The 25,700-nt window shown below is 34.6% G+C and overlaps 1 protein-coding gene across 1 annotated transcript in view; it reads right to left on the bottom strand.

Moving 5' to 3' along the window:
• Positions 1–25,700, bottom strand: part of GRIK2 (glutamate ionotropic receptor kainate type subunit 2) — a 742,654-nt gene that overhangs the window by 36,481 nt on the left and 680,473 nt on the right. The window contains exon 15 of the mRNA XM_069599226.1: positions 5,204–5,429. Within this exon, the coding sequence (XP_069455327.1) occupies positions 5,204–5,429 (226 nt within the window). The remainder of the gene's footprint in view (positions 1–5,203; positions 5,430–25,700) is intronic.

The following is a 25,700-nucleotide window of genomic DNA, read 5'->3' on the forward strand; positions in this document are numbered from 1 at the left end:
AATATATACTGATAATTTTATATTAAAATTCCAAGAAGGTCCTTATAAAAGAAATTTATCATGTGCTAGCTTCTAATTTTTAAAAATTCATTCTATTTAAAACATTAATATATTACATTATTACACCACACTGACTACATACTACAAAAATGATTCCACATAGATATATCATCCAACTTGATTTCTACAAGTTTTTCATGCAAGTGACCTTGCAAATATCAGTGACTATTTTTCACAATAACTAAACTTTTTAAGAAGGGCAAAAGTTGATCTGATCAGCTGAGTTGAGTAGATTAAAAACAAAAAAAGAGACTTCATCCTAAGGCTTATAGCTTAATTTGTTTTGTTCTCTCATCTTATCTATAAGGTTAAAATGAGAAGAAACAGAAATTCCAAATGTTGTGTATTTTTCTTAATTTAAAAAGTTACATTAAAAGTAAAGTATATATATATTATTATTTTAAATTGTTTTATATTTTCCTTATAAGTCAATATCTTACAGTAAACACTGTTGAGGGTAGGAATAAAAAAGCTGCTCTTTGTATAGTTCCCATAAACTATAACAGGGAGCTTCCCTAGAACTGATTGCACTATTATCTTTCCTTTTTAAAATAGCTTTCACATCTGAAATATCCCAGTGAGTTTTTGAGAATTATATACTATTTTGATTGATTGGGCTCCCCTTGTGGCTCAGCTGGTAAAGAATCCACCTGCAATGTGGGAGACCTCGGTTCGATTCCTGGGTTGGGAAGATCCCCTGGAGAAGGGAAAGGCTACCCCCTCCAGTATTCTGGCCTAAAGAATTCCATGGACAGTCTATGGGGTCACAAAGAGTCTGACAGGACTGAGCGACTTTTACTCACTTTGATTGATTTGTAGCAATCATGTCCTCAAAGCAAAACAATATGACAGTCTGGGTACACTGATACATTGTATTTACAACTCAAACAAGCAAGTAAACAAAAAACTCTCAAGCTTAAGGTTTTATATTTAATATAAGTCAAATTTCTTTATTTTAATAATTTGAAATTATGACTGTTATTATGTAACTAACATTCATGAAAAATATCTGTGCTATACTCCAAAGAGAAGCAAGTTAACAGGATGGCCTCCAACAGTTAGAGTTACCTCAGGCACCTGTATGGTGATGAGAACAGGAACCAAAATGAGATGCCCCAGGCCCCATACTCCAAAGAGGGCCTCCCCAGTGCCTCAGCCTTAAAGACTCTGCCTGCAGTGTAGGAGATATGGTTGAATTCCTGGGTTGGGAAGATCCAGGAGGATCCCCAAGGAAGAGGGCATGGCAACCCACTCCAGTATTCTTGCCTGGAAAATTCCATGGACAGAGGAGCCTAGTGAGCTACAGTCCATAGCGTCACAAATAGTCAGACCCGACTGAGGGGATTTAGCACACATACTCCAAAATCCTTATATATCCTCCCCAAATCTTATTTAATTCTCACTACCCTGAATCATTCTTGTTCAGTTAGGTCATCACATTGAATAATGTAAAATACTACACTGATCATTAGCTCCAAAAATTATTTGTTTTCTCTGTTTATAAATCTTGCTGCACCATCATATTTTTAGATGTAGAGTTTATTTGCTCAACAAATAATTGAAAGTCCACGGAGTGCTGGCAATAATCTTGTATGGGCTTACAACAACTAAAAGCCTGATATTTCTGTCCTCCTCCACATAATGTAAACCAAAGAGGAAGATATGGATATACAGGAATCTCACTCCTTGCAGAAACAAAATGAATTTATTTTCTTCAGTTCTTTCCAAATGAAACTGTGAAGCAATAGGAACCTATCAATCACTGCTTCCATTCTTCATAGGTGTTAAAGGTGTTTGATTTTTAAAATTTGTTCTGAGACATCAGCAAACCATATTGCTTCACATGATAGTTTCCTTCCCACTTTAAATCAAACTCTAGGAATCTGTCAAGCATATTATCTGAAACACCATATTTAGCATTAAATAGACCTTAGGTCTTCCTAGCCTAACTCTCTAATTTTACTAATTAAAAAAGAGAAATTTAGAAAATATAAACTTCATGTCACTTGTCCAAGATCACAATAAGTGATAAGACTAAATATAGAATATCATTGTGCAAAATACTATGTGATGATAGTTTTGAGCATATAATCAGCCTCTTTTCTAACATGGTAAAGAATCTGCCAGAGATTCTTGCATGAGACTTAGGTTCAATCCCTGGGTTGGGAAGATCCCCTAAAGGAGGGAATGGCTACCTGCTCAAGTATTCTTACCTGGTGAAGCCTATGGACAGAGGAGCCTGGAAGGCTATACTCCATGGTATGGCCAAGAGTCAGACATGACTGAGTGACTAATATTTTCACTTTCACTAAGCTTGAAAATTTATCAAAGTTGCTCATCATAAACTCCAAATAAATGGTACATGAATGCATGAAACTGTTGAATTCGTTAGGGAATTCTTACAGAGGGAAAAAACCATATGGGATCTAACTAGGGAGTATGCTAGAATTTGAACACATGATCAACATAAAACTATCACAATTAACTCAATCTTTATTATGAATATAAGTTAAAACATTTTGAAAAGACATGTTCCTTAAGCTTATTATAATTAGGATAACTCAATCATCTTTATATGTTAGAATTAATTATATATACTTTGGCACAATAATGGCAAAGCTTTGGATGGTCTGTTCCCGGTGTGAGCAGAAAAGGAGGTTCATTTTGTGTAGAGAATTTTAAAACAACAGTAGCAACAACTATCACCACACACTGGCAAGTCAAAACATGTCAATAATAAAACATCCCTCCCTGTAAAATATCTTTTGTTCATCTGAGTTCTAAGTATTTATTATTGAGTTTTAACAACCCTACTTATTGAACTTTGAATTAGCAAATATTTATTTTTTATTCTTTAATAAACATTGTACTCCACTGGGCAACTAAATTGGAGAATCCTCTTTATACAGCTTTAAAGTGAAAGTGAGTCACTCAGTCTTGTCCAACTCTTTGTGACCCCATGGACTATGCCATCCATGGAATTCTCCAAGCCAGAAGACTGGAATGAGTAGACTTTCCCTTCTCCAGGGGATCTTCCCAACTCAGAGATCAAACCCAGGTCTCCCACATTGCAGGCAGATTCTTTCTGGTTTTGTTTTGTTTTGCTTTATTTATTTCAACAGTGACGGTGGAATCATTATTTTTCATCTATCATATAAATGCTGGAATATGCAATGTTACAGGAGTGAATATCTCAAAATTCTCTCAGAGCCAGTTCAAACTATTTTCAGCTATAGTGAACCTGAATAGACTTCACCAAATATGAAAGAGTTCAATGTTGAATTTTTCTGAAGCTATTATTGTGGAAAATTTTTGGACTTCCTAGACTTTTGAAAGTTGTTAGAAATGATCCCAAAGAAACAAAGACATGGATAGTATTGCAATTTCTGAATTTATCATGAAATGGGATTTTTTATGAATCTGTGCCTCACTTTGTAATTATAGTATACATGTTTGTTGATTTGAAAGAAACTTTTCAAAATTAAAAGCAATAAAATTATGAATGAGGATACATTGAGAAATATGGCTATACCATTTATTAAACACAATTACATGAAAATCAATTTTGACCCAGTTGTTGAAAACTTTGCAGAAGTTTCAAAACTATTATAGTGTCATTGTTCACGATTGTTTTTTAAGCACTCTCTGGTATTTTATTTTTAGCAGCCCAGGTGGATTAGCATATGCACATTCTTTTTCTCACTACTTCTGTTGTGTTATCTCCTTAATTGTAACTCTGACACCTGTGCCTCCTTCTTATATGGACTCTTTCAATTACATTGGACCCACGTGGTTAATCTATGGATGTGAAAGTTGTACTGTGAAGAACACTGAGCGCCGAAGAATTGATGCTTTTGAACTGTGGTGTTGGAGAAGACTCTTGAAAGTCCCTTGGACTGCAAGGAGATCCAACCAGTCCATCCTAAAGGAGATCAGTCCTGGCTGTCCTTTGGAAGGACTGATGCTAAAGCTGAAACTCCAATACTTTGGCCACCTCATGGGAAGAGTTGACTCACTGGAAAAGACTCTGATGCTGGGAGGGATTGGGGGCAGGAGGAGAAGGGGACGACAGAGGATGAGGTGGCTGGATGGCATCACCGACTCGATGGAAGTGAGTTTGGGTGAACTCTGGGAGTTGGTGATGGACAGGGAGGCCTGGTGTGCTGCAGTTCATGGGGTCCCTAGGAGTCAGACACGACTGAGCAACTTCACTTTCACTTTTCACTTTCATGCATTGGAGAAGGAAATGGCCACCCACTCCAGTGTTCTTGCCTGGAGAATCCCAGGGATGGCAGAGCCTGGTGGACTGCTGTCTCTGGGGTCACACAGAGTTGGACATGACTGAAGCGACTTAGCAGCAGCAGCAGCAACATATTCACATGTTTGGGGCATTAAACCAGGGACATTTTGGGGGAGCCATTTTTATGCCCACAGCATGTATGTATATACTCTAATATTATGTATTTATTGATTCATTAACTTATCATATAAATATATATTCATATATTATACATAAATATTAAGCTCAATAAATGTAAATTTTCATTGTCTTTTCTGGCAATTATTATTATTTCATTCCATGATTATTACTGAAACTAATTTTGTCATATAGAAGAATGTTAAATACAATCATTCCTAGTGTAAATTATTCTAGGTATTTTACTGGTAAATCCTCTGCTAGTACTCTTAAATAAAACATACACTTCTCTTAAATAAAATGATTATTCACAGTAACCATTTAAAGCTCATTCTTTGAGTCAGCAAAATCAAAGACTATATTCATATACCACTAATCCAAAAATATAAAGTTCCAAAAATTTTATTTTATTCATCGAACTTTTTTTTTAGTGTAAAATTAAAGAGAAGGTCCTTTACGGGGGGTGTTGTAGATTTTTTCAACTCTGATATAGCAAAAATGTCTACTGACCATTTTAGTAGAAATCACTTTTTCTTTTGTCACTCATTCCTTTAGAAGCAGATGTCCAACTGCTTATTTTCCTGTTTTTATATAGTCACAGAATATAGCAAGATACATTTGTTTGAAGCAAAATTCCTAATGGCATATGGAGGCACTGTTTTTTTCTCCCTTCTCACAGCAGCTAGGATTAATGAACAAGGAACAAGTGGCTGACATGAAACCTACCCATGGGGGTGCCAACGCCATAACCTTTGGAGTCTATGAGGCCACCAATCTGTGTCAGGTTACAGTTCCGCTGGGTGACAAACTCGATGGTCGTTGACTCCATTAGGAAAGCATAATCAGAGGTGAGGACTCTCTGGATTCCTTCTTCATTACTTTTGACGAGCACAGACTGCCTCCTGCTACTCATAAAGGCCCACATTTTGTCATATGTGGAGATTTTTGATTTCTGGGGAAAAACAGGATACATAAGAAAGATATTCCTTAGTTTCCATGTGATCCTACAATATTTTGATGAGATTAACTATGTTTAGTTTGCTCATAATACTGTATAATTGTATTATTAGTAAACAACAACAACAACAAATCAAAATCTGTGAAGAATCATTTCTCAGAGCAATTCTTCATTGTATTTCCAGGCATGGAACAGATTTATTTAGCCAAATATATAAAAAAATGCCCTAAGATTCAAAATATCACAACTAGTAAATCATAGGAGGCAATAAAAAAAGAATAAAAGCAACTAATAAGGAGGGATTTTTGTGTTTGTATCTCACATGAGTATCTCATGTGTACAATTTTACCTTTCGACATTACTATAGCATCAAATTTGGAAAATGCAGACACTGGACACCGATTGACACTATAAAAGTGTAAGAGATTTTTTTTCCCCCGAATTCATTGTTGACTATAAGACAGATGTTACATTATCCCCCAAGGACACATACAAATATAAGTTGAAGAGACAAGAGGAATTTGTTACAAATAAGGATATTACAAGTAAGATGACTACATTTCTGCTGAGACACAATCTGGACACCATAGAACTTCTTTTAACCTGCCTCAGGACAACAGGAAATCAATCATCCAGGTCTTACTAACTAAGGATTCCTGGACCAAGAAAATAGAAGAGTTTTTATATCCAGCTGGAAATTCTCAGTAGGGCTTCAGTACGACTTATTGCTAAAGGAAAGGAATGGGTTTTGTTCAGAAGGCACTGCTAAAACATAAATAGGAAGAAGGTTAGCATCTGCTTATGGAAAGCTCATTTGTGAAACCCTTACCTTAGTTTCATTCTTATACCAACACAAAACATAATATTCCAATTATAAACACAAGGAGGATTTTCACCTCATTGGTTGTTCTGCCATAAAACATTGAAACTATTTTCCAGTAAACAGGTACACAATCTTTTGCAGTATAAGTATAAATTTAGTCCTACATGTGCCAGGACATAAATGTGATATTATTATTCCTCCCACTAAAAGTTAGTACAGAATAATATTTTTAAAAATTATGGCACTATTTCAATGATAAAATGGGAAGAAAAAAATTAATTTGGAGGTGGGGAAATACCTAATGGTGCAATATATGCTTTATAAAAACAAGTATAGCTTAGAGCTAAGAAGCAATAAAAATGTAAACCTTTGCTCTCCAATGAACATTAAAACATGCTGATAGGCCAGTCTTTGAAAGAAGGCAGCTAGAGCACCCAGAATGAGATTGGCGTGATAACAAATTTGGGCAGCTATGGTGGCATGTCAGTTGTTTTTAAGGAAAATAGTCAAATGTTTGGAGTAGAAATGGGAAATGAGAGGAAGACTGTGGTGATATTTTTACTGGAATCATTATGACCAATAGTGAGATTTTGCAAAGATATATTTCGCTATCCAAATTAGGAACATAATGAGGCTGGCTACAACAAGTTCATTTCCTTTCAAAGGTAAAAAATGTTTTCTCCTAATGTTTTGGATTAAGTGAGGTCAAAATACAAAATAAAATCAAAATCAGAGCTCACCTTCAGATTAAAGAGATTTTATGTAAAAAATAAAACTGGACACAGTTTTTGATTTAGTGAATCTGTGACTGATAACAAACACAATCCCATGAATGTAATACGAAAAATTCACGTATCAAAACTGCATGTTCATTACTTGACAATTTAAAATGTAACATCTTTGTTGTTGTTTAGTCAATAAGTTGTGTCTGACTCTTTTGTAACCCCATGGACCTGCCAGGCTCTTTTAGATTCTTTTTCCATACAGGCCATTACAGAGTATTGAGTTCTCTGTGCTATACAATAGGTCCTTATTAATAACTTCCTGTCTTCCATTTTTACTTAAATATCTCTTAATATACTTCTGGTTTTCTTGAATCTATTGTCTATGATTTTTGTACAGTTTCAATCATCTTTCCTGTCTACAGAAAATAAGCCTATTCCTAGTATTCTTATATGGGATAATAGGTTTTGATAGAAAAGTTACCCAAACTGTTTTGTTTCTCATTATAAACACCCAAATATTTCAGTGTAGAAATATTGCCTATCTGCTGCTCACTCACATTTTATATGGCTTGCTTGCTAGTTTGGCTGTCATTCTTTGACTACAATTTCCAACTGAGCACAGTCATCTATCAATTATGGGTATAAAACACAACACTGTGTAGCCAGATATGGGAGATAAGATTAAAGTCTTTGTAGATTGCATGTATGTATGTGTTGGTATGTGAGGCCTTTAAATTCAAACTATTTCTATAGAAAGTTAAAATACAAAACTAGTCTTTAGGGTCACCTGGAAATTTTATTACTTTTATCATTTTCAGTAGTGAAGATAGTATAGACGTTAGTTATCACTAGTTTAAAAACAAAAGGCTTGAACATGAATTTTACTGAAACACTTAAGTTTAAAGCAGCTAAGATTTCTTATAAAGTATATGAAGAAAGTATCTGAACAAAACACTAAGGCTGAATATGAAGCTTACTATGTACTTTTCTCTATAAATATGGCCACACATGAGTAATTGGTTACCTATACTTAACTAATATATAGATAAATTCTGAATAATGTAGGTCTGAGTCAGAATGATCACCAATTCTTTTTCTTTTGTTAAAAAATATGTTCTTATGCAAGCTAACTAATCTCTTTTAATTTTAGTTTAAATGGTAGTCAAATATCTACCAAACTTCTAAGGTTTTGTGAGGATTAAATAAGGACACTACATGAAAAAACACTATGCAGTAGTAAGACATTTTTGTTACTCTATTTGTTAAAAAGAGAGCATAATACTACCAAGTGCTTGTGTTATATTTTTGTTAAAAACACCAATATCATCTTTGAACACATATTCTCTCCTATGGTGTGAAACTACAAGGCAAAAGAGGATCAGATAAAGTGCAGCAGAACAAAAATTTGGAAGGAGGAATGCAGACAGATGAACGGCAATTGAGCTAATCAACTTTTAGGGCCCTCTTTTCCCCTGCAAAAGTTTCTGAGATTAACATTTCCATATCCCTCTCAAAGCCAGAATGATTAAAGGTCTAACAAAAGTAGAATATATTGAAAAAATGTCTTAAAAACACCTCTCTTTGTGACTGCTCTATCCAACCCAAGCAAAGGCCAAGAGGTTTTATTCTGTGGGAAGTAAACAAGAGCACACTGGATGAGTTGATCTAGGCAAGCCACACTTGCCTAGAATGAACATGTTGGAATCTATAACCAATGTTGAGGTCAGTCAGCCCTCTGTCTGTCTTTGATCTTTGAATTCCTCCAGGAAGATATTTTTAAGCAAAATTGAACTTCTCTAAAGAGACAGTAATAATATTAATAAAACAATAACAACAAAAAAGGTAATAATAGCAGTTAACACATATAGAGTTCAGCATGTGCCAAACATTATTATAAATTATTTATACATATTAAATCATTTAAGTCTTATAAGATTTTTATTAGGTGGTAGATATTTTTGTCCCCATTCTAAAATTAGAAAATGAAAACATAGAGCAGTTAATAGTTCACCTAAACTCATGTGGCTTCTTCCTGGCAAAAGTAGGAGGGAAACATGGGTAAATAGGCTACCAGTTCATAGTCTTAATTATTGTACTATAACAACTACAGCTAAAGGCACATATCATGGATTTACAAAAAAAATGAACCACTACATCACCCTAAAGTGAAGCTCATAGTTTTTCATCCTTAACTAAGCACTTGTGGTTTGCAGTGAGTCTCTAACATAAATGATAAAGAATAAAACAAATAAAATGACATTAATATTCTTAGCAAGGTAAAAGATATTACATAAATTCAAAGAAAAATTCTAAATAGACTTTGTTGAAAGAAAACACATTCAAAGATCAGATACATATTAAAAATCTGATATAAAAAATGGAATCCTCAAGTGAAATGTAGAATAAAAGAGGATTTTAAAACAGCGCAACTGACTTGACCTCTAATTTCAAAATACGTATATTAAATACATATGGAATTGTGCTAATACTCTAAGATCTAATGCATAAGGAGGAAATAAGGAGACTCAGCTAGTTTTATTTCTAGCAAAATAGAAATTGTTGAATACTTTCAAAGTAGAAAAGACCATAGGATCTCTAAGATTAAAAATAGTATATGAAAGCTTTACAAGTTAAATATTAAGAAGAAGAACTCATTTAAGGTCAGTAAGCAGGTAACTAAAAACAAAAGTAATAAATATTTATGTATTGTCTGAAAGTTTATGTTCACTTATTTAGAAATAAGGAAATATCAAGTTGCCATGTGAACTAAAGCTCATAGGTAGAAGATGGGGCATGTTAAAAGATTGATCTGTATATTATGTCCTCTCAATCTCCTCTTAGACTAATGTTAGCTTCATTCCATTAAGTAGCTGGTGATCATTGCCAAGGGACAAGATAAAATCAGAGATGGAGAATAAGCTGCTGAACCAAATGTAAACAGTCTTTGAAGGTTCTTCAGCAACAGTGACATAGAGAAGTGAGGACCTACACAGAGCACCAGAAAAGACTAAGGAATTGGAATATAGGTTGGCACCACTGATGCCAAATTTGTTACGAAGGACAGTCTAGAATAATGTATTATTTAAGAGAAACATGAAAAATGAAAGCCAGGTAATAAACTAAGCATGAAATATTATAAATTTTCCATAAGGCAAGAATTAAGGTAATGGCAAATTAGATATAGAAGAGAAGTTATTCAGATAGAGTATAGTCAAGTCAAAAAATGAATTAGTGAAAAAAAATTAAACATAAGAACATCTTGTTTCACTCCTTTACTTCACAGGTGAGTATACTAAGGCTACTTGATTAAAAAAGAATAGTAGTGAAGACAGATTTTAAAGAGAAACTTGCTGATAGGATTTATGACATCATAATTTTAAAGAAGGATTTTAATTTCATAATGAGACAATAATGTCTTTAGCAATAATGAAAAATATTCCCAAGTATTATCATTATAGTTATGTTGTACACAGTAATATAAAGTCAGGTAGATAAATCAAGTCTCATAGATATTGATTGAAACAAATAGTAAAATCAAAGCAATGTAAAGGAAACTCTGCGACTCCATGGATGATAGCCCACCAGGCTCCTCAGTCTATGGAATTCTCCAGGCAAGAATACTGGAGTGGATAGCCATTTCCATCTCCAGGGGATCTTCCCAAGCCAGGGACTGAATCTGGGTCTCCTTCATTACAGGTAGATTCTTCACTGTCTGCGCCACCAGGAAAATATATTTAAAATATTCAAAATAAAATATTCTGATTTTCTCACACAACTACACTGCCACTCTAAACACCAGAATAAATTTCTTTCTTTTGGGATGTGTGTATATGTGTGTGTGTCCCATATTAAGGACACTTTTCCTTCTATACTGGGCAGATTTAGGATGTCAATGTTTAGCGTGTTTATTTTATCAAAATGCTGACGCTTGTAAGTTGACTTGGTTTTTGCTATATCAACATAAAACCAATAAAATGAATTCATAAGGCACTGTCTCTTTATAATAGCAGTTTTCAGAGGCTATGAAATGTAAACAAACGGATTAAAAAAAAATCTTGTTAAGCATAAGAAATACAAGACTTTTTAAAAATTCACAGATGCCAAAAGATGTTGTGCTTTAAAAATAACATTCAGTATACTTAAAAGCTTTTAAATATATAGATGATGATTCCAAATGTAAACATATATAACTTTAGTTTCTGACAGAACTCAAGATAAACTATGCAACCTGAAAGTATCTGGCTCTTTGCAGATCTCCAATAACTAATGGGCTTTAGGCAACATTTTTCCTGAGCGTTCTAGAGAGAGACATTTAGAACATTTAGAACATTTAGATATTAGTGTAAGAATGTTGTTGTTGTTTAGTCAACTCAGTAGTGTCTGACTGTTGGTGATACCATGAACTATAGCCCACCAGGCTCCTCTGTCCATGGAATTTTCTAGGCAAGATTATTGGAGCAGGCTGCCATTTCCTTCTCCAGTGCTTTGAAATTTTGTTTCTATCCCATCTAAAACGTTATGAAAGCTAATCAAGTAACGGTTATTCTTGTACCACTGGCATAGAACTTTTGTTGTGAACAACATATTTTACGAATTCAAAGCCATCTTTAAAAAAAATCTTTGACTTAAATTGTTTAGTATGCAAGTGAATTATTCTCCCCACTCCCTTTGCTCAATGTCAAATACAAACTAAAATTCAAATAAAGCACAGGGAGCTCAGCTGGGTGCTCTGTGATGACACTGAGGGGTAGGATGTAGGGATGGAAAGAAGGTTCAAGAGGGAGGGAATATGGCTGATTTATTTCATAATACAGCAGAAACTAACACAACATTGTAAAGCAATTATATTCCAATTCATTTTTAAGTAAATGCAAAACCAGAAAAAATAAAATTCAGAAATCATTTTGTGTCTATGGACCTATAAACCTATTTGATACCTTAAAAATGGTAAGAAAATGTTTATGAAACCTCTGGAAACAAGAATTTAAATTAACTTTTTATGCCTGTTCTAGAGGAAAGCTTATTTTATTGAATAAGAGAAGAAATCTTTAATATTAATCTAGTTTGAACTATTATGACCACAAAGCATCAATAATACAAAGAAAATCCAGTACCATTTTGTAATGTTCTTTAAAACATAATATTTGAAGTTTTGGCTACAACTCAAATTCTTTAAAAAAGTTTATCAAGTAGTTGTTGTTCAGGGCTTTTTGTCCAACTCTTTGTGACAACATGGACTGCAGCCTGCCAGGCTCCTCTGTCCATGGGGTTCTCCAGGCAAGAATACTGGAGTGGGTTGCCAGTTCCTTCACCAGGGGATATTCCTGATCCAGGGATAGAATCTGGGTCTCGTATTGCAAGCAGATTCTTTACCCTCAGAGCCACCAGGGAAGCCCTTTTATCTAGTAGCATAGCACCTAAAACATCTTGAAGTAACTTTAAAGATATACTTCATTTATGTTAAGAACCCATTTATTTTTATTTTAAAATATAAAACATTCATGAAACAATAATTTATCTCCTTAGCAGAATTAGTTGAACTCTAATTTATGAATGGATATGGTGAAGTACTAGAAGAAGAAGCAGTAATTTCTGATGATTTTTCAAAATTACCAAAGTAAAGTTGGTGTCATTGGCACTTACTCAAAGTACTCCTTTTCAATAAATTTCACATTACCAATTTTATTTCTAATATTAACTTAAATATTTGATAAAAATGCTATAATAACATTTTTCATATTGTAATGAAAAAGTCAGTATGTATTCATTCCTAATACGTGATTTGAAAAAGCCCATACCAAGGGAGACCTTGGTAAAGGAGAATCTGGCTGAGATTTGCATTTTAATTTTTTATTACAGTAAATAAATTACCAACAACACTGGAACATATGTGCTAGGTAAGAACAGCTGAGCCCTATCTGGACTCATCTGACCTTGGTCACTAGGAAATTAGAGTTAATTCAGGAAAACAGGACTGAAGCCATATGTGGTTCATATCAAAGGTGGATCTGAGGCAAATGCAGTGATCTGAAAGCATTTGGTTGTTAGCAAACCTGACAGTCCTTGGAATAATCCTGGCAGCTTTATCTCAAAGCATCTGTAATCTTTTAAAACAGGTTATTTGAAGGGAAAGACAAAACAGAGAGAACTGCTCTTCTTAACATTATTGAGAGTTAGCAGAGGAATAAGACAGAGAATTATGACTGAGCATTATATGATGGGCAGCAAGTTTAAAGTTATTTGGTAAAGTTATCCTTTAGAGGAAGATGAGTCAGAATTTGATAGTTCATTCTACCCTGTTTAGAATTCCTGCTGATGATTCTTCTGGCCATTGCATTTTATTCTTTAAATGAGATATCATGAAATTTCATGGTCAAATATTTTATTCTCTCATAAATAATAGCAACCAGCAATAGATTTTACTATCACTTGGTCAAATTTAAATAAAATTAGGAACCATCTTCATTTGGTCAATGGAAGAACCTGAACCACAATTTCTTGGCCATATCGAATAAAATGCTTCCTTAACAATTTCACAGAAATGTTAAGGAGGAATGAATGAGAACAGACATAAAGTCACTTTGATTAGCAATAAAACTCTCTAAAGATATCAGGATTTTATTCTTGCTGCAAACTTATATGATCAAGCAATGGAGAAACATAACAACTTTCTTCTAGGACTGCAGCATATACCTATTAAATTCTGATATCTATTCCTTTACCTTTGGAATAATTTATAATTTATAGGACCATGGAAACATTCACTTGTTTACCCATTCACTCACTTACCCATTCACTCACTTGTTCTTTCATTCCAATATGTGTTGAGTACCAGCTTAGTAAAAAAGACCATACCAGGCACTGTGGATGCAAAGCTTAATATCTCATAAATGCTGGAAAAGTAAACTAAGAATTATGAAATGGTGGGATAAATGTCATGACAAATGACAGATGAGGTGTAACCTAAACTGATGAGGGGATGTATGACAGGAAGTCAGAGGAAATAATTCCCTTTCCTTTAGGATTAAAATTAATTATACTTTTGCTAGGTCTCTAGCTCCTCTCTAATTGAAACTCTGAAGTATAAATAGGTGTGAGGAAAAAAAATCATCAACATTTGAAACTCTTAAAAGAACCATCATTTTCTAATACAATGGACCAGTTAGAACTAATTGATATCTACAGGGAATTTCACCCCAAAACAATGAATTTCACCTTTTTTCTCAAGTGCACTTGGAATATACTCCAGGATAGATCACATCCTGGGCCATAAATCTAGCCTTGATAAATTCAAAAAAATTGAAATCATTTCAGGCATCTTTTCTGAACACAATGAGGTAAGATTAGATGTCAACTATAGGATAAAAAACTATTAAAAATACAAACATATGGAGGCTAAACAACATGCTTCTGAATAACCAACAGATCATGGAAGAAATAAAAAAGGAAATCAAAATATGCATAGAAACAAATGAAAATGAAAATACAACAACCCAAAACCTATGGGATTCAGTAAAACAGTGCTAAGGGGAAGATTCATAGCATTACAAGCTTACCTCAAGAAACAAGAGAAACATCAAATAAATAACCTAACTTTACACCTAAAGCAACCAGAGAAAGAATAAATGAAGAACCTGAAAAATTAATAGAAGGAAAGGAATCATAAAAATCAGAATAGGAACAAGTGACAAAGAAACAAAGAAGACCATAGCAAAAATCAACAAAACTAAAAGCTGGTTCCTTGAGAAAATAAATAAAATAGACAAACCATTAGCCAGACTCATCAAGAAAACAAGGGAGAAGAATCAAATCAGTAAAATTAGAAATGAAAATGGAGAAATCACAACAGACAACACAAAAATAAAAAGGATCATAAGAAATTACTATCAGCAACTATATGCCAATAAAATGGACAACTTGGAAGAAATGGCCACATTCTTAGAAGAGTATAACCTTCCAAAACTCTACCAGGAAGAAATAGAAAACCTTAACAGGTCCATCACAAGCCAGGAAAGTGTAATCAAAATTCTACCAACAAACAAAAGCCTAGGACCAAATGACTTCACAAGTGAATTCTACCAAAAATTTAGAGAAAAGCTAACACCTATCCTACCCAAACTCTTTAGAAAATTGCAGAGGAAGGTAAACTCCCAAACTCATTCTATGAGGCCACCATCACCCTAATAAAACCAGACCAAGATGCCACAAAAAAAGAATACTACAGGCCAATATCACTGATGAATATAGATGCAAAAATCCTCAACAAAATTCTAGCAAACAGAATCCAATAGATCACATATCATGACCAACTGGGCTTTATCCCACGGATGCAAGGATTCTTCAGTACTTGCAAATCAATCAATGTGATACACCACATCAACAAATTGAAAGATAAAAAACATGATTATTTCAATAGATGCAGAGAAAGCCTTTGACAAAATTCAATATGCATTTATGATTTTAAAAAAAAGAACCTCTGAAAAGCAGGCATAGAAGGCACATGCCTCAACATAATCTATGATAAACCCACAGCAAACATTATCCTCAATGGAAAAAAATTGAAAACATTTCCTCTAAAGTCAGGAACAAGACAAGGGTGTCCACCACTACTATTCAACATAAGTTTGGAAGTTTTAGCCACAGCATCAGAGAAGAAAAAGAAATGAAATACCAATTGGAAATGAAGAAATAAAACTCTCACTGTTTGCAGATGACATGATTCTCTACATAGAAAACCCTAAAGACACCACCAGAAAATTACTAGAGCTAATCAATAAATATAGTAAAGTTGTAGGATATAAAATTAATACACAGAAATTCCTTGCATTTCTATATACTGACAATGAAAAAACAGAGAAATTAAGGAAACAATCCCATTCACCATTGCAATGAAAAGAATAAAATACATAGGAATAAATTTACCTAAAGAAACAGAAGACCTGTATATATAAAAGTATAAAACACTGATGAAAGAAATCAAAGATGACACAAATAGATGGAGAAATATACCATGTTCATGGATTGGAAGAATCAATATAGTGAAAACGAATATACTACCCAAAGCAACATATAGATTCAGTGCAATCCCTATCAAGCTACCAGCAGTAATTTTCACAGAACTAGAACAAATAATTTCACAATTTGTATGAAAACCCCAAAAAAACCTCGAAGAGCCAGAGCAATCTTGAGAAAGAAGAAAGGAACTGGAGGAATCAACCAGCCTGATTTCAGACTATACTACAAAGCTATAGTCATCAAGACAGTATGGAACTGGCACAAAGACAGAAATATAGATCAATGGAACAAAATAGAAAGCCCAGAGATCAAACCACACACCTATTGGACACCTTATCTTTGACAAAGGAGGCAAAAATATACAATGGAGAAAAGATAATCTCTTTAACAAGTGGTGCTAGGAAAACTGGTCAACCACCTATAAAAGAATGAAACTAGAACACTTTCTAGCATCATACACAAAAATAAACTCAAAATGGATTAAAGATCTAAATGTAAGACCAGAAACTATAAAACTCCTAGATTAAAACATAGAACACTCTCTGACATAAATCACAGCAAGATCCTCTGTGACCCACCTCCCAGAATAATGGAAATAAAAGTAAAAATAAACAAATGGGACCTAATTAAACTTAAAATCTTTTGCACAACAAAGAAAACTATAAGCAAGGTGAAAAGACAGCCTTCAGAATGGGAGAAAATAATAGCAAATGAAACAACTGACAAAGTATTACTCTCCAAAATATATAAGCAGCTCATGCAGTTCAATACCAGAAAAATAAATGACCCAATCAAAAAATGGGCCAAAGAACTAAGCAGAGATTTCTCCAAAGGAGACATACAGATGGCTAACAAACACATGAAAAGATGCTCAACATCACTCATTATCAGTGAAATGCAAATAAAATCCACAATGAGGTACCATCTCACACCTGTCAGAATGACTGTCATCAAAAAGTCTACAAACAGTAAATGCTGGAGAGGGTGTGGAAAAAAGGGAACCCTCTTACACTGTTGATAGGAATGCAAACCTGTACAGCAACTATAGAGAACAGTGTGGAAATTCCTTCAAAAATTGGAACTGCCATATGAACCAGCAATCTCACTGCTGGGCATACACACCAAGGAAACCAGAATTGAAAGGGACAGGTGTACCCCAATGTTCATTGCAGCACTGTTTACAATAACTAGTGCATGGAAGCAACCTAGATGTCCATCAGCAGACGAATGGTAAGAAAGTTGTGGTACACATACACAATGGACTCAGCTATTAAAAAGAATGCATTTGAGTCAGTTCTAATGAGGTGGATGAAACTGGAGCCTATTATGCAGAGTGAAGTAAGTCAGAAAGAAAAACACAAATACTGTATATTAATGCATATATATGGAATTTAGAAAGATGGTAACAATAACCCTATATGCAAGACAGCAAAAGAGACACAGATGTAAAGAACAGACTTTTGGACTCTGTTTGATAAGGCAAGGGTGGGATGATTTGAGAGAATAGCATTGAAACCATATGTGAACTAGATGACAAGTGCAAGTTCAATGCATGAAATAGGGCACTCAGAGCCAATGCACTGGGGTAACCCAGAGGGATGCGATGGGGAGGGAGGAGGGAAGGGGTGTTTGGGATGGGAGGACACATGTACACCCATGACTGATTCATGGTGATGTATTTCAAAAATCACCATAATACTGTAAAGTAATCAGCCTCCAGTTAAAATAAATAAATAAATAAATAAATAAATAAATAAATAAATAAAATAGTACCATCATTTCACTTTCAACCAGTACCTTTTCCAAAATGTCTAAACCTTACTGGGAAATGATACAAATCTCATCAAAACATTTTAAGAATGATGTTTATATAATGTCTGTATTGCTGTTACCATATATATACATATATATATATATATATATATATATATATATATATATATATATACAAAATGGATTCTTTGCTTCTAAATAGTAGGAAAAAAAATCAGTCAAGCCACAAGGAGGAGAGAGAAACAACTTGAATTATTTCTCCATCTATTGGCTAATCAAGTTTACTTAATTACAATAATCATGAATTTAATATGTATAAGGTAATTACATCAATGATTATATAAATCATTCACCTGAGGTATATTTTAATTAGAAGAGCCGTATCTAACCCAGATGCTTGAACTTGCCATTTTCTCTAATTCTATGATACTTCCTTTGCATATCTGTGTGCCTCATACTTTCACTTCCTTTCAATCTTTGCTCGAACATCACTTTTTCAAAGGGACTTCCCTTGTTTATTCTCTTTATAATGCCATTCCAAGATAACACAGATGTTCCTCCTGCTTTATTTTCATCTATAGCACTTAATAACTATGCTGTATAGTATATTACATATTTCTTATTTTTTACTGATGTATTAGTTCAGTTCCTAGCTCCTTTTGTTATGAGATAAACTACACAAAGATGGAAAATTTCGCTTTGTTATGTTCATCATTTTATCCCCTTCTACTTAGAATAGTGCCTGATGTACATTAGGTACTAGAAGCTATTTATAGAAAGTGTGTGTGAGTGCATGCCTGTGTGTTAGTCATTCAGTTACATCCGACTCTTTGTGACCCCATGGACTATAGCCTGCCAGGCTCTTCTGTCCAATCAGTCATTTCAGTTATACGTTAGGTGCCTTCCTTTCAATACCTGTACTAGGTGTAGAGATACTAGACACCACCACTCAACAAGAGTCATGAAGAGTACAAAAAGCAACCAAATAGTCATTAAATAGAATATATACCTAAAAATTGCAAATGTTGGCTACAGTGTTCTATGAGAACATATAATTATGTTAAAAGTTACTAGCTTAAATGTTAAAGGCATATTGTGTGCATGCATGCTAAATCGCTTCTGTTGTGTCTGACTCTGTGACCCTAGGGACTGTAGCCTGCCAGACTCCTCTCTCTGTGGGATTCTCTAGGTAAGAATACTGGAGTGGGTTGCCACACCTTCCTCCAGGGCCTCTTCTAGACCCAGGGATTGAATCTGTGTATGTCATATCGCCTGCATTGGCAGGCTGGTTCTTTACCACTAGCACAACCTGGAAACTCACCTAAGCTCCAATGGAAAGCTACTCAGCCATAATAAGGAATCAGTTTGAGCCAGTAGATTTTTAAATCATTCTATGTTCTCATAGAAGGACTTCCCTGATAGCTCAGTTGGTAAAGAATCCGCCTGCAATGCAGGAGACACTGGTTCGATTCCTGGGTCAGGAAGATCCCCTGGAGAGGGAATAGGCTACCCACTCCAGTATTCTGTCCTGGAGAATCCCATGGACTGTACAGTCTGTGGGGTTGCAAAGAGTCGGACATGACTGAGTGACTTTCACTTCACTTCACATGTTCTCATAGTATACTGTAGCCAACCTTTGCAATTTTAAAGTATGTATCCTATTTAATGATTATTTGGTTACTTTTTGTACTCTTCATGATGGCTGTTGAGTTACAGTGTCAAGTGTTTCTCTACACCTAGCACAGGTACTGAGAGAAAAGCATCTGATATATATTTGAAGGAATGGATAGAGTACACTATTGAAGTGGTAAGCAATTAGTTATGAAACATCAGGTTATTATAAAAAATATACTATTGCTGAAGAAGCATCCCTCCCAAATTTAGAGAATACATTTTTTATTAATTCTAAAGGTATTAACTACACATGAAGTTATAGGATAACTGAAAGAAATATTCAGATTGATCATGAAAATGTACTAAATCTAATTCACTCAGTTGTGTCCAACTCTTTGTGACCCCATGGACTATAGCCTACCAGGCTCTTCCCTCCATGGGATTCTCCAAGCAAGAGTACTGGAGCGGGTTGTCATTTCCTTCTCCAGGGGATCTTCCCAACCCAGGGATCAAACCCGGGTCTCCTGCATTCCAGGCAGACATTTTAACCTCTGAGCCACCAGGGAAGTCCAATCTTCATGCAGGTAAGTTTAAATAATGGGCTAATTACCATTAACATAAGGATCCATTAAAGGAAGGCTCAGATTGATATTGCTATGTATATTCTTAGCTACTTTTCTTAAAACTACTCAACTTAGAACTTATTATTGTGCGAATCCTATGCTAAGCCTTTTAAGAACATAATGTTATTTAAATCTCTTCATGTCCCTGTGATATAGGTTTTGGGATAGCCATCACAAATGAGAAAAGTGAGATTAGGGAAATTAAACATCTATCCCAACATTTAAGGCAGACTTGCAACTTGCCTACTAAAGCCACTTGCTGTGAGTTTTAACAGTGGACACAATTTTGCTGAAATTGCTTTTCTGTAATTAGTTGTTGGTATTACTTCAGGCAGTGATTTAGAGATACACCAAAATAAACTTTAAGTACTGTAGGATGAAGCAAAATAGATGCACGACAAAACCCCATGGACAGAGGAACCTGTCAGCTACAGTCCATGTGGTCACAACAGTCAGACACGACTTAGCAATTAAACCAATACCAACAGGTTAAACAATCCAAAGTTTAAAAGGAACACCAAAAAATACTTATGCAAATGAGTATATGTAATGGAAAACAACAACAACAAAAATCCAGTAGAAATACCAAAAGAAGGGGGAAAAAAACCCAGAATTATACGCATAATAAGATATAGTTGAGTTTCAAGAAACACCCTTTGAAGTAAATTCAAAAAAATGATGATTTTAGGTATCTGTTAAGTGATTCCTAAATAAAGCTAAATTTAACCTTAAATTTAAGAGGATGGTAAGAAACTTGTGGTTTGTCTGTGTGTGTGTGGGGGGGGTGTGTGTATGTGTGCATGAGAGAGAGAGAGAGATGTTGGCAATCTGTTCAATTCCCCCTATATCACCTGAACAAAATTAAATCCACTGGGTGCAGAAAGAATATTTTAAGCAGTTAGAGGCTAAATTCAAACCAATTACAGGACAGTTTACAAGGAAAATGAGTAGGTATCCACCATTAACCAGCCCAGGGTTTCATCCAGGAAGGAAGGTCAATAACTACATGCTTTATTTAACACTGTCTATCAAAGGCAGTGGCAGAGACAACCCGCATGTGTTCTAGCCATAACTCTTTTGTATTTAATTAAAATTACTTTTGTCAAGAATTCTTTCTTTGTTTTGATACAAGCCTCTACTAGAATCTTCTCCCTGTACCTTCAAGTAGAAATAGGTCACATGTGGCTATATCTCTGATTAATTCCTAGCATTCAATAACCATTTCAAGTTAGAAAAGCATAGATTTGGAGGTTGTCTTTTAGATACTGTCTCAATAAAACTGATAATTAACTTTTATTTTTCCTTAGTCCAAATTTTATATTTGGTATATACCTATTATTTTTTTCTCTTTTCATACTGTTCATGGAGTTCTCAAGGCCAGAATACTGAAGTGATTTGCCATTCCCTTCTCCAGGGGACCATGTTTTGTCAGAACTCTCCACATGACCCATCCATCTTGGTTGGCTCTACATGGCATGGCTCATAGTTTCAGTGAGTTAGACAAGGCTGTGATCCATGTGATCAGTTTCCTTAGTTTTCTGTGACTATGGTTTTCAGAGGCTTATGGAAGCTCTCTGCTGGGAGAAACTGACCATGGGGGAAACTGGGTCTTGTTATGATGGGCGGGGCCAAGTTCAGTAAATCTTTAATCAAATTTTCTGTTGATGGGCAGAGCCGTGATTTCTCCCTGTTGTTTGGCCTATCATGACCTCCAAAAAGCTGGCTTAAAACTCAACATTCAAAAAACTAAGGTCATGACATCCAGTCCCATCACTTCATGGCAAATAGATGGGGAAACAGTGGAAACAGTCAGACATGTTATTTTCTTGGGCTCCAAAATCACTGTAGATGGTGACTGCAGCCATGAAATTAAAAGACACTCGTCTCCTTGGAAGAAAAGGTATGACCAACCTAGACAGCACATTAAAAAGCAGAGCTATTACTTTGCTGACAAAGGTCCATCTAGTCAAAGCTATGGTTTTTCCAGTACTAATGTATGCATGTTAGATTTGGACCATAAAGAAAGCTGAGCCCCAAAGAACTGATGCTTTTGAACTGTGGTGTTGGAGAAGACTCTTGAGAGTCCCTTTGACTACAAGGAAATCCAACTAGTCCATTCTAAAGGAAACCAGTCCTGAATATTCATTGGAAGGACTGGTGCTGAAGCTGAAGCTTCAATACTTTGGCCACCTGATGCAAAGAACTGACTCACTGAAAAAGACTCTGATCTTGGGAAAGATTGAAGGCAGGAAGAGAAGGGGACAGCAGAGGATGAGATGGCCGGATGGCACCACTGACACAATGGACATGAGTTTGAGCAAGCTCCAGGAGTTGGTGATGGACAGGGAAGTCTGGTGTGCTCCAGACCATGGGATTACAAAAAGTCAGACATGGCTGAAGAACTAAACTATTATTTTTAAAATAAGTTCCTGACTTAGCATTGCATACCTAGGTAGCTACAGATCTTATTCCATTTTATTTCTGCTTGCTAATGTTTAAGCTTTAATTTTGTTCAGTAAGCTCTGAAACAGGAGCTCCATTCCAGATCTCTCTTTCTCCACAGACACAATCACTCAAGAACAGTAGACTATGCCAAGCTTTTTATACCAGTGATCTAGGTTTCTTTCTAAATAGGTCCAATCTTAAACTTTATTTGATCACAGATAATCTATGTAATCTATGAAACTTTCAACCATTTTTAAAAGGAATATCCACATTTTTGAATGAATTACTGAAGTATAAGTAGTAATAGTATTAAAAATAAACAAGCACTCCAACAACCTTACTCAAGTAAGGTTTCAAAAGTGTTGTTACAAAAAAATATTTTCGGATGTGTGTCTGTGTATGTGTATTCCTATTTAATCAGTCAATTTTGTTAAAATTAGGAAGAACTAGTTAACTGAAAACCCTACAGTTGGTGGATCAGAGGGTAGAAAATCTGCTAGCCAAGGTAGGAGACCTGGGTTCAGTCCCTTGGTTGGGAAGATGCCCTGGAGAAGGGAATGGCAACCCACTCCAGTATTCTTGCCTAGAGAATTTCATAGACAGAGGAATCTGGTGGGCTACAGTCCACTGGGTCGTAAAGAGTCAGACATGACTAAGCTACTAAGACTACTACTACTCTTTAACTGAAAATATATTTTTCCTCTAATTCATTCAACAAAGTACATAAAATTCTGTATCATGGTGTATGGACTTTATTTTGAAAAGTGAAAGTGAAGTCACTCAGTCGTGTCCGACTCTTTGTGACTCCATGGACTGTAGCCTACCAAGCTCCTCTGTCCATGGGATTCTCCAGGCAAGAATACTGGAGTGGGTTGCCATTTCCTTCTCCAGGGGATCTTCCTAACCCAGGGATGGAACCTGGGTTACTGGCATTGGAGGCAGACGCTTTAACCTCTGAGCCACCAGGGAAGCCAGTATATTGGGGCTGGTGCATGGGGATGACCCAGAGAGATGTTATGGGGAGGGAGGTGGGAGGGGGGTTCATGTTTGGGAACACATGTACACCCATGGTGGATTCATGTCAATGTATGGCAAAACGAATACAGTATTGTAAAGTAAAATAAAGTAAAAATAAAAATTAAAAAAAATTATTACAAATAGACTCATTCAAAATGAATAGAAAAAAGTTCACTTTAAAAGCTAGAGAGGAGAATTGTTCTTGACAATGCCAATGAAATTAAAGAATAATATGGATTGCTTAGATAAATATGTGAGTCTAACTATACTCATAAAAAACAAGAAAATGTTCTGAATTGTTTATATACAGAGCTTTAATCTTTAAATGTGGGGACACCACTTTGGCCACACTGTGGTTGAAATAAATAAAGAAAGGTATATGCTAGTATTTAAACACAAACTTATTCACATTCACAAAACTCACTTTTTAAAATTTTGAATTAATTTTGGATGTGATTGAGGTTTCAAGGGCAATTTAAAAAATAACAACCATAATTCAGCCTTCTTAATACCCAGGCATGGGAGCTCAGCTGTGACTAAAAATGCATGAAATTAGATATGGATGGATTTAGTTAAAGAAAAGAAACATCAAGTGAAAATATGGTACAAAATAAGAATATTAAACCTAAGGAATGTGATTAAGAATTTCAATGAACCTCTAAAAAGACTAAACAGTAAAATTTTAGGTCTTTACCTTCACTTTCATTAATAGGCATTAAAATTTTATTATAATATAAATTAGCAAATTCCTAACTGAAAGCTAATGAATAGCATTAGTGAAAATTGCATAATAAATAATATAAAAATGATATGAAAAGAAACTAAAATTCAGTAAATATAACATAGATGGACTTTTTATTTCTAATATAATTATATGATTATTCACCTTCTGGACAGTATATTTTTAACCATGTAATCTCTATCAGGGAAAGTAAAACTGAAGGACTAGTTAAAACTTCAATATGGATAAATGAAAATTTGGTACTCACTTTTGAATTCAAGAATTTTATGAAAAAAATCACTTCTCTATTACAATAATAGCTGGGAAATTAATAACAACAAAATATTAGAAAATAGAGTACAATATTATTTCAGTATTTTCTGTTTAGCCATCTCTCTTTATCAGTCATGCTTTCTATTGTGCCTTAGAAAATAAAAAAAGTTTTTTCATAAAGACTATCAGTCTTTTCAATAGAATGAATTTGTCACTTTATTTTTACTTTCCATTTGACTGTGTCCATGTCCAGAAAGCACACAGTTCTCCATAAATAGAAAATGAATCAATAACTTATTAAATGAACATTATCCAATCAACACATCCAGATGACTCTTGCACTTTCAAAATACTCACTTTGCCTTAAATTTGATGCATTTTAAAATACTTTTTCTAGAATTGCCTTCAGAGGTTATACTATATCCTTTCAAGTATTTTCATTATTGACAATGGTGGCTCAGCCAGTAGAGTCCTCCTTCAATGCAGGAGACCCAGGCAATCCACTCCAGTATTCTTGCCTGGAAAGCCCACGGACAGAGAACTACAGTCCATGGGGTCCCAAAGAGTCAGACATGACTTAGCAACTAAACTATCATACCTATTGGGATAAATTTTCTTTGGAAAAGAAGAAAACATATTTGGAGTAAAACAATGTTTAAATGTAAGCTGTACACTACCTTTGTTGTTGTTCTGAAAGCAGGATAGTTTTATAAAAGGAGCTGGTTTTCTTGTGCTGTATATAAAAAATGTAATAGGAAAAGCAGATTTATTTATGTAGCAGATGTGCTTAACTTGCTCTTGACTCTGGCCACTATTAATTAAATGATCATTAGGAATTTATCATTTTGCTTAATTGCCTAATTGGCAAGGTTGGAAATAATGATAAGTCATGGGCTGTTTTGAACATAAGCTTTCTTAAAGTAGCTTTTTTCTTGGTAACTGTCTGTACTAACCACTATTTTGTGAATCATACATATGGCACACTTGATAAATATTTTTTTAGTTGAAAAATGAATAAATGTTATTTTTATGTATAGCCTCTAGTCAAATATTGCTAATGTAACATCTTATAAAATGCTGAGATATATTCTATTTATGAATACTTGACTCATGTCATTGATTTGATATTGACTTTTCAATGTCAAAGGAGAAAAGGAAATCAGAGTATAAATTGTCATATGTATCTTTTATTTGTTAAATGAATCATTAAAATTCCCATTGGCTTATGAAAAAAAA

This window comes from Ovis canadensis, chromosome 8 (genome assembly GCF_042477335.2).
Source record: "Ovis canadensis isolate MfBH-ARS-UI-01 breed Bighorn chromosome 8, ARS-UI_OviCan_v2, whole genome shotgun sequence".
In the NCBI taxonomy this organism is placed as follows: Eukaryota; Metazoa; Chordata; class Mammalia; order Artiodactyla; family Bovidae; genus Ovis; species Ovis canadensis.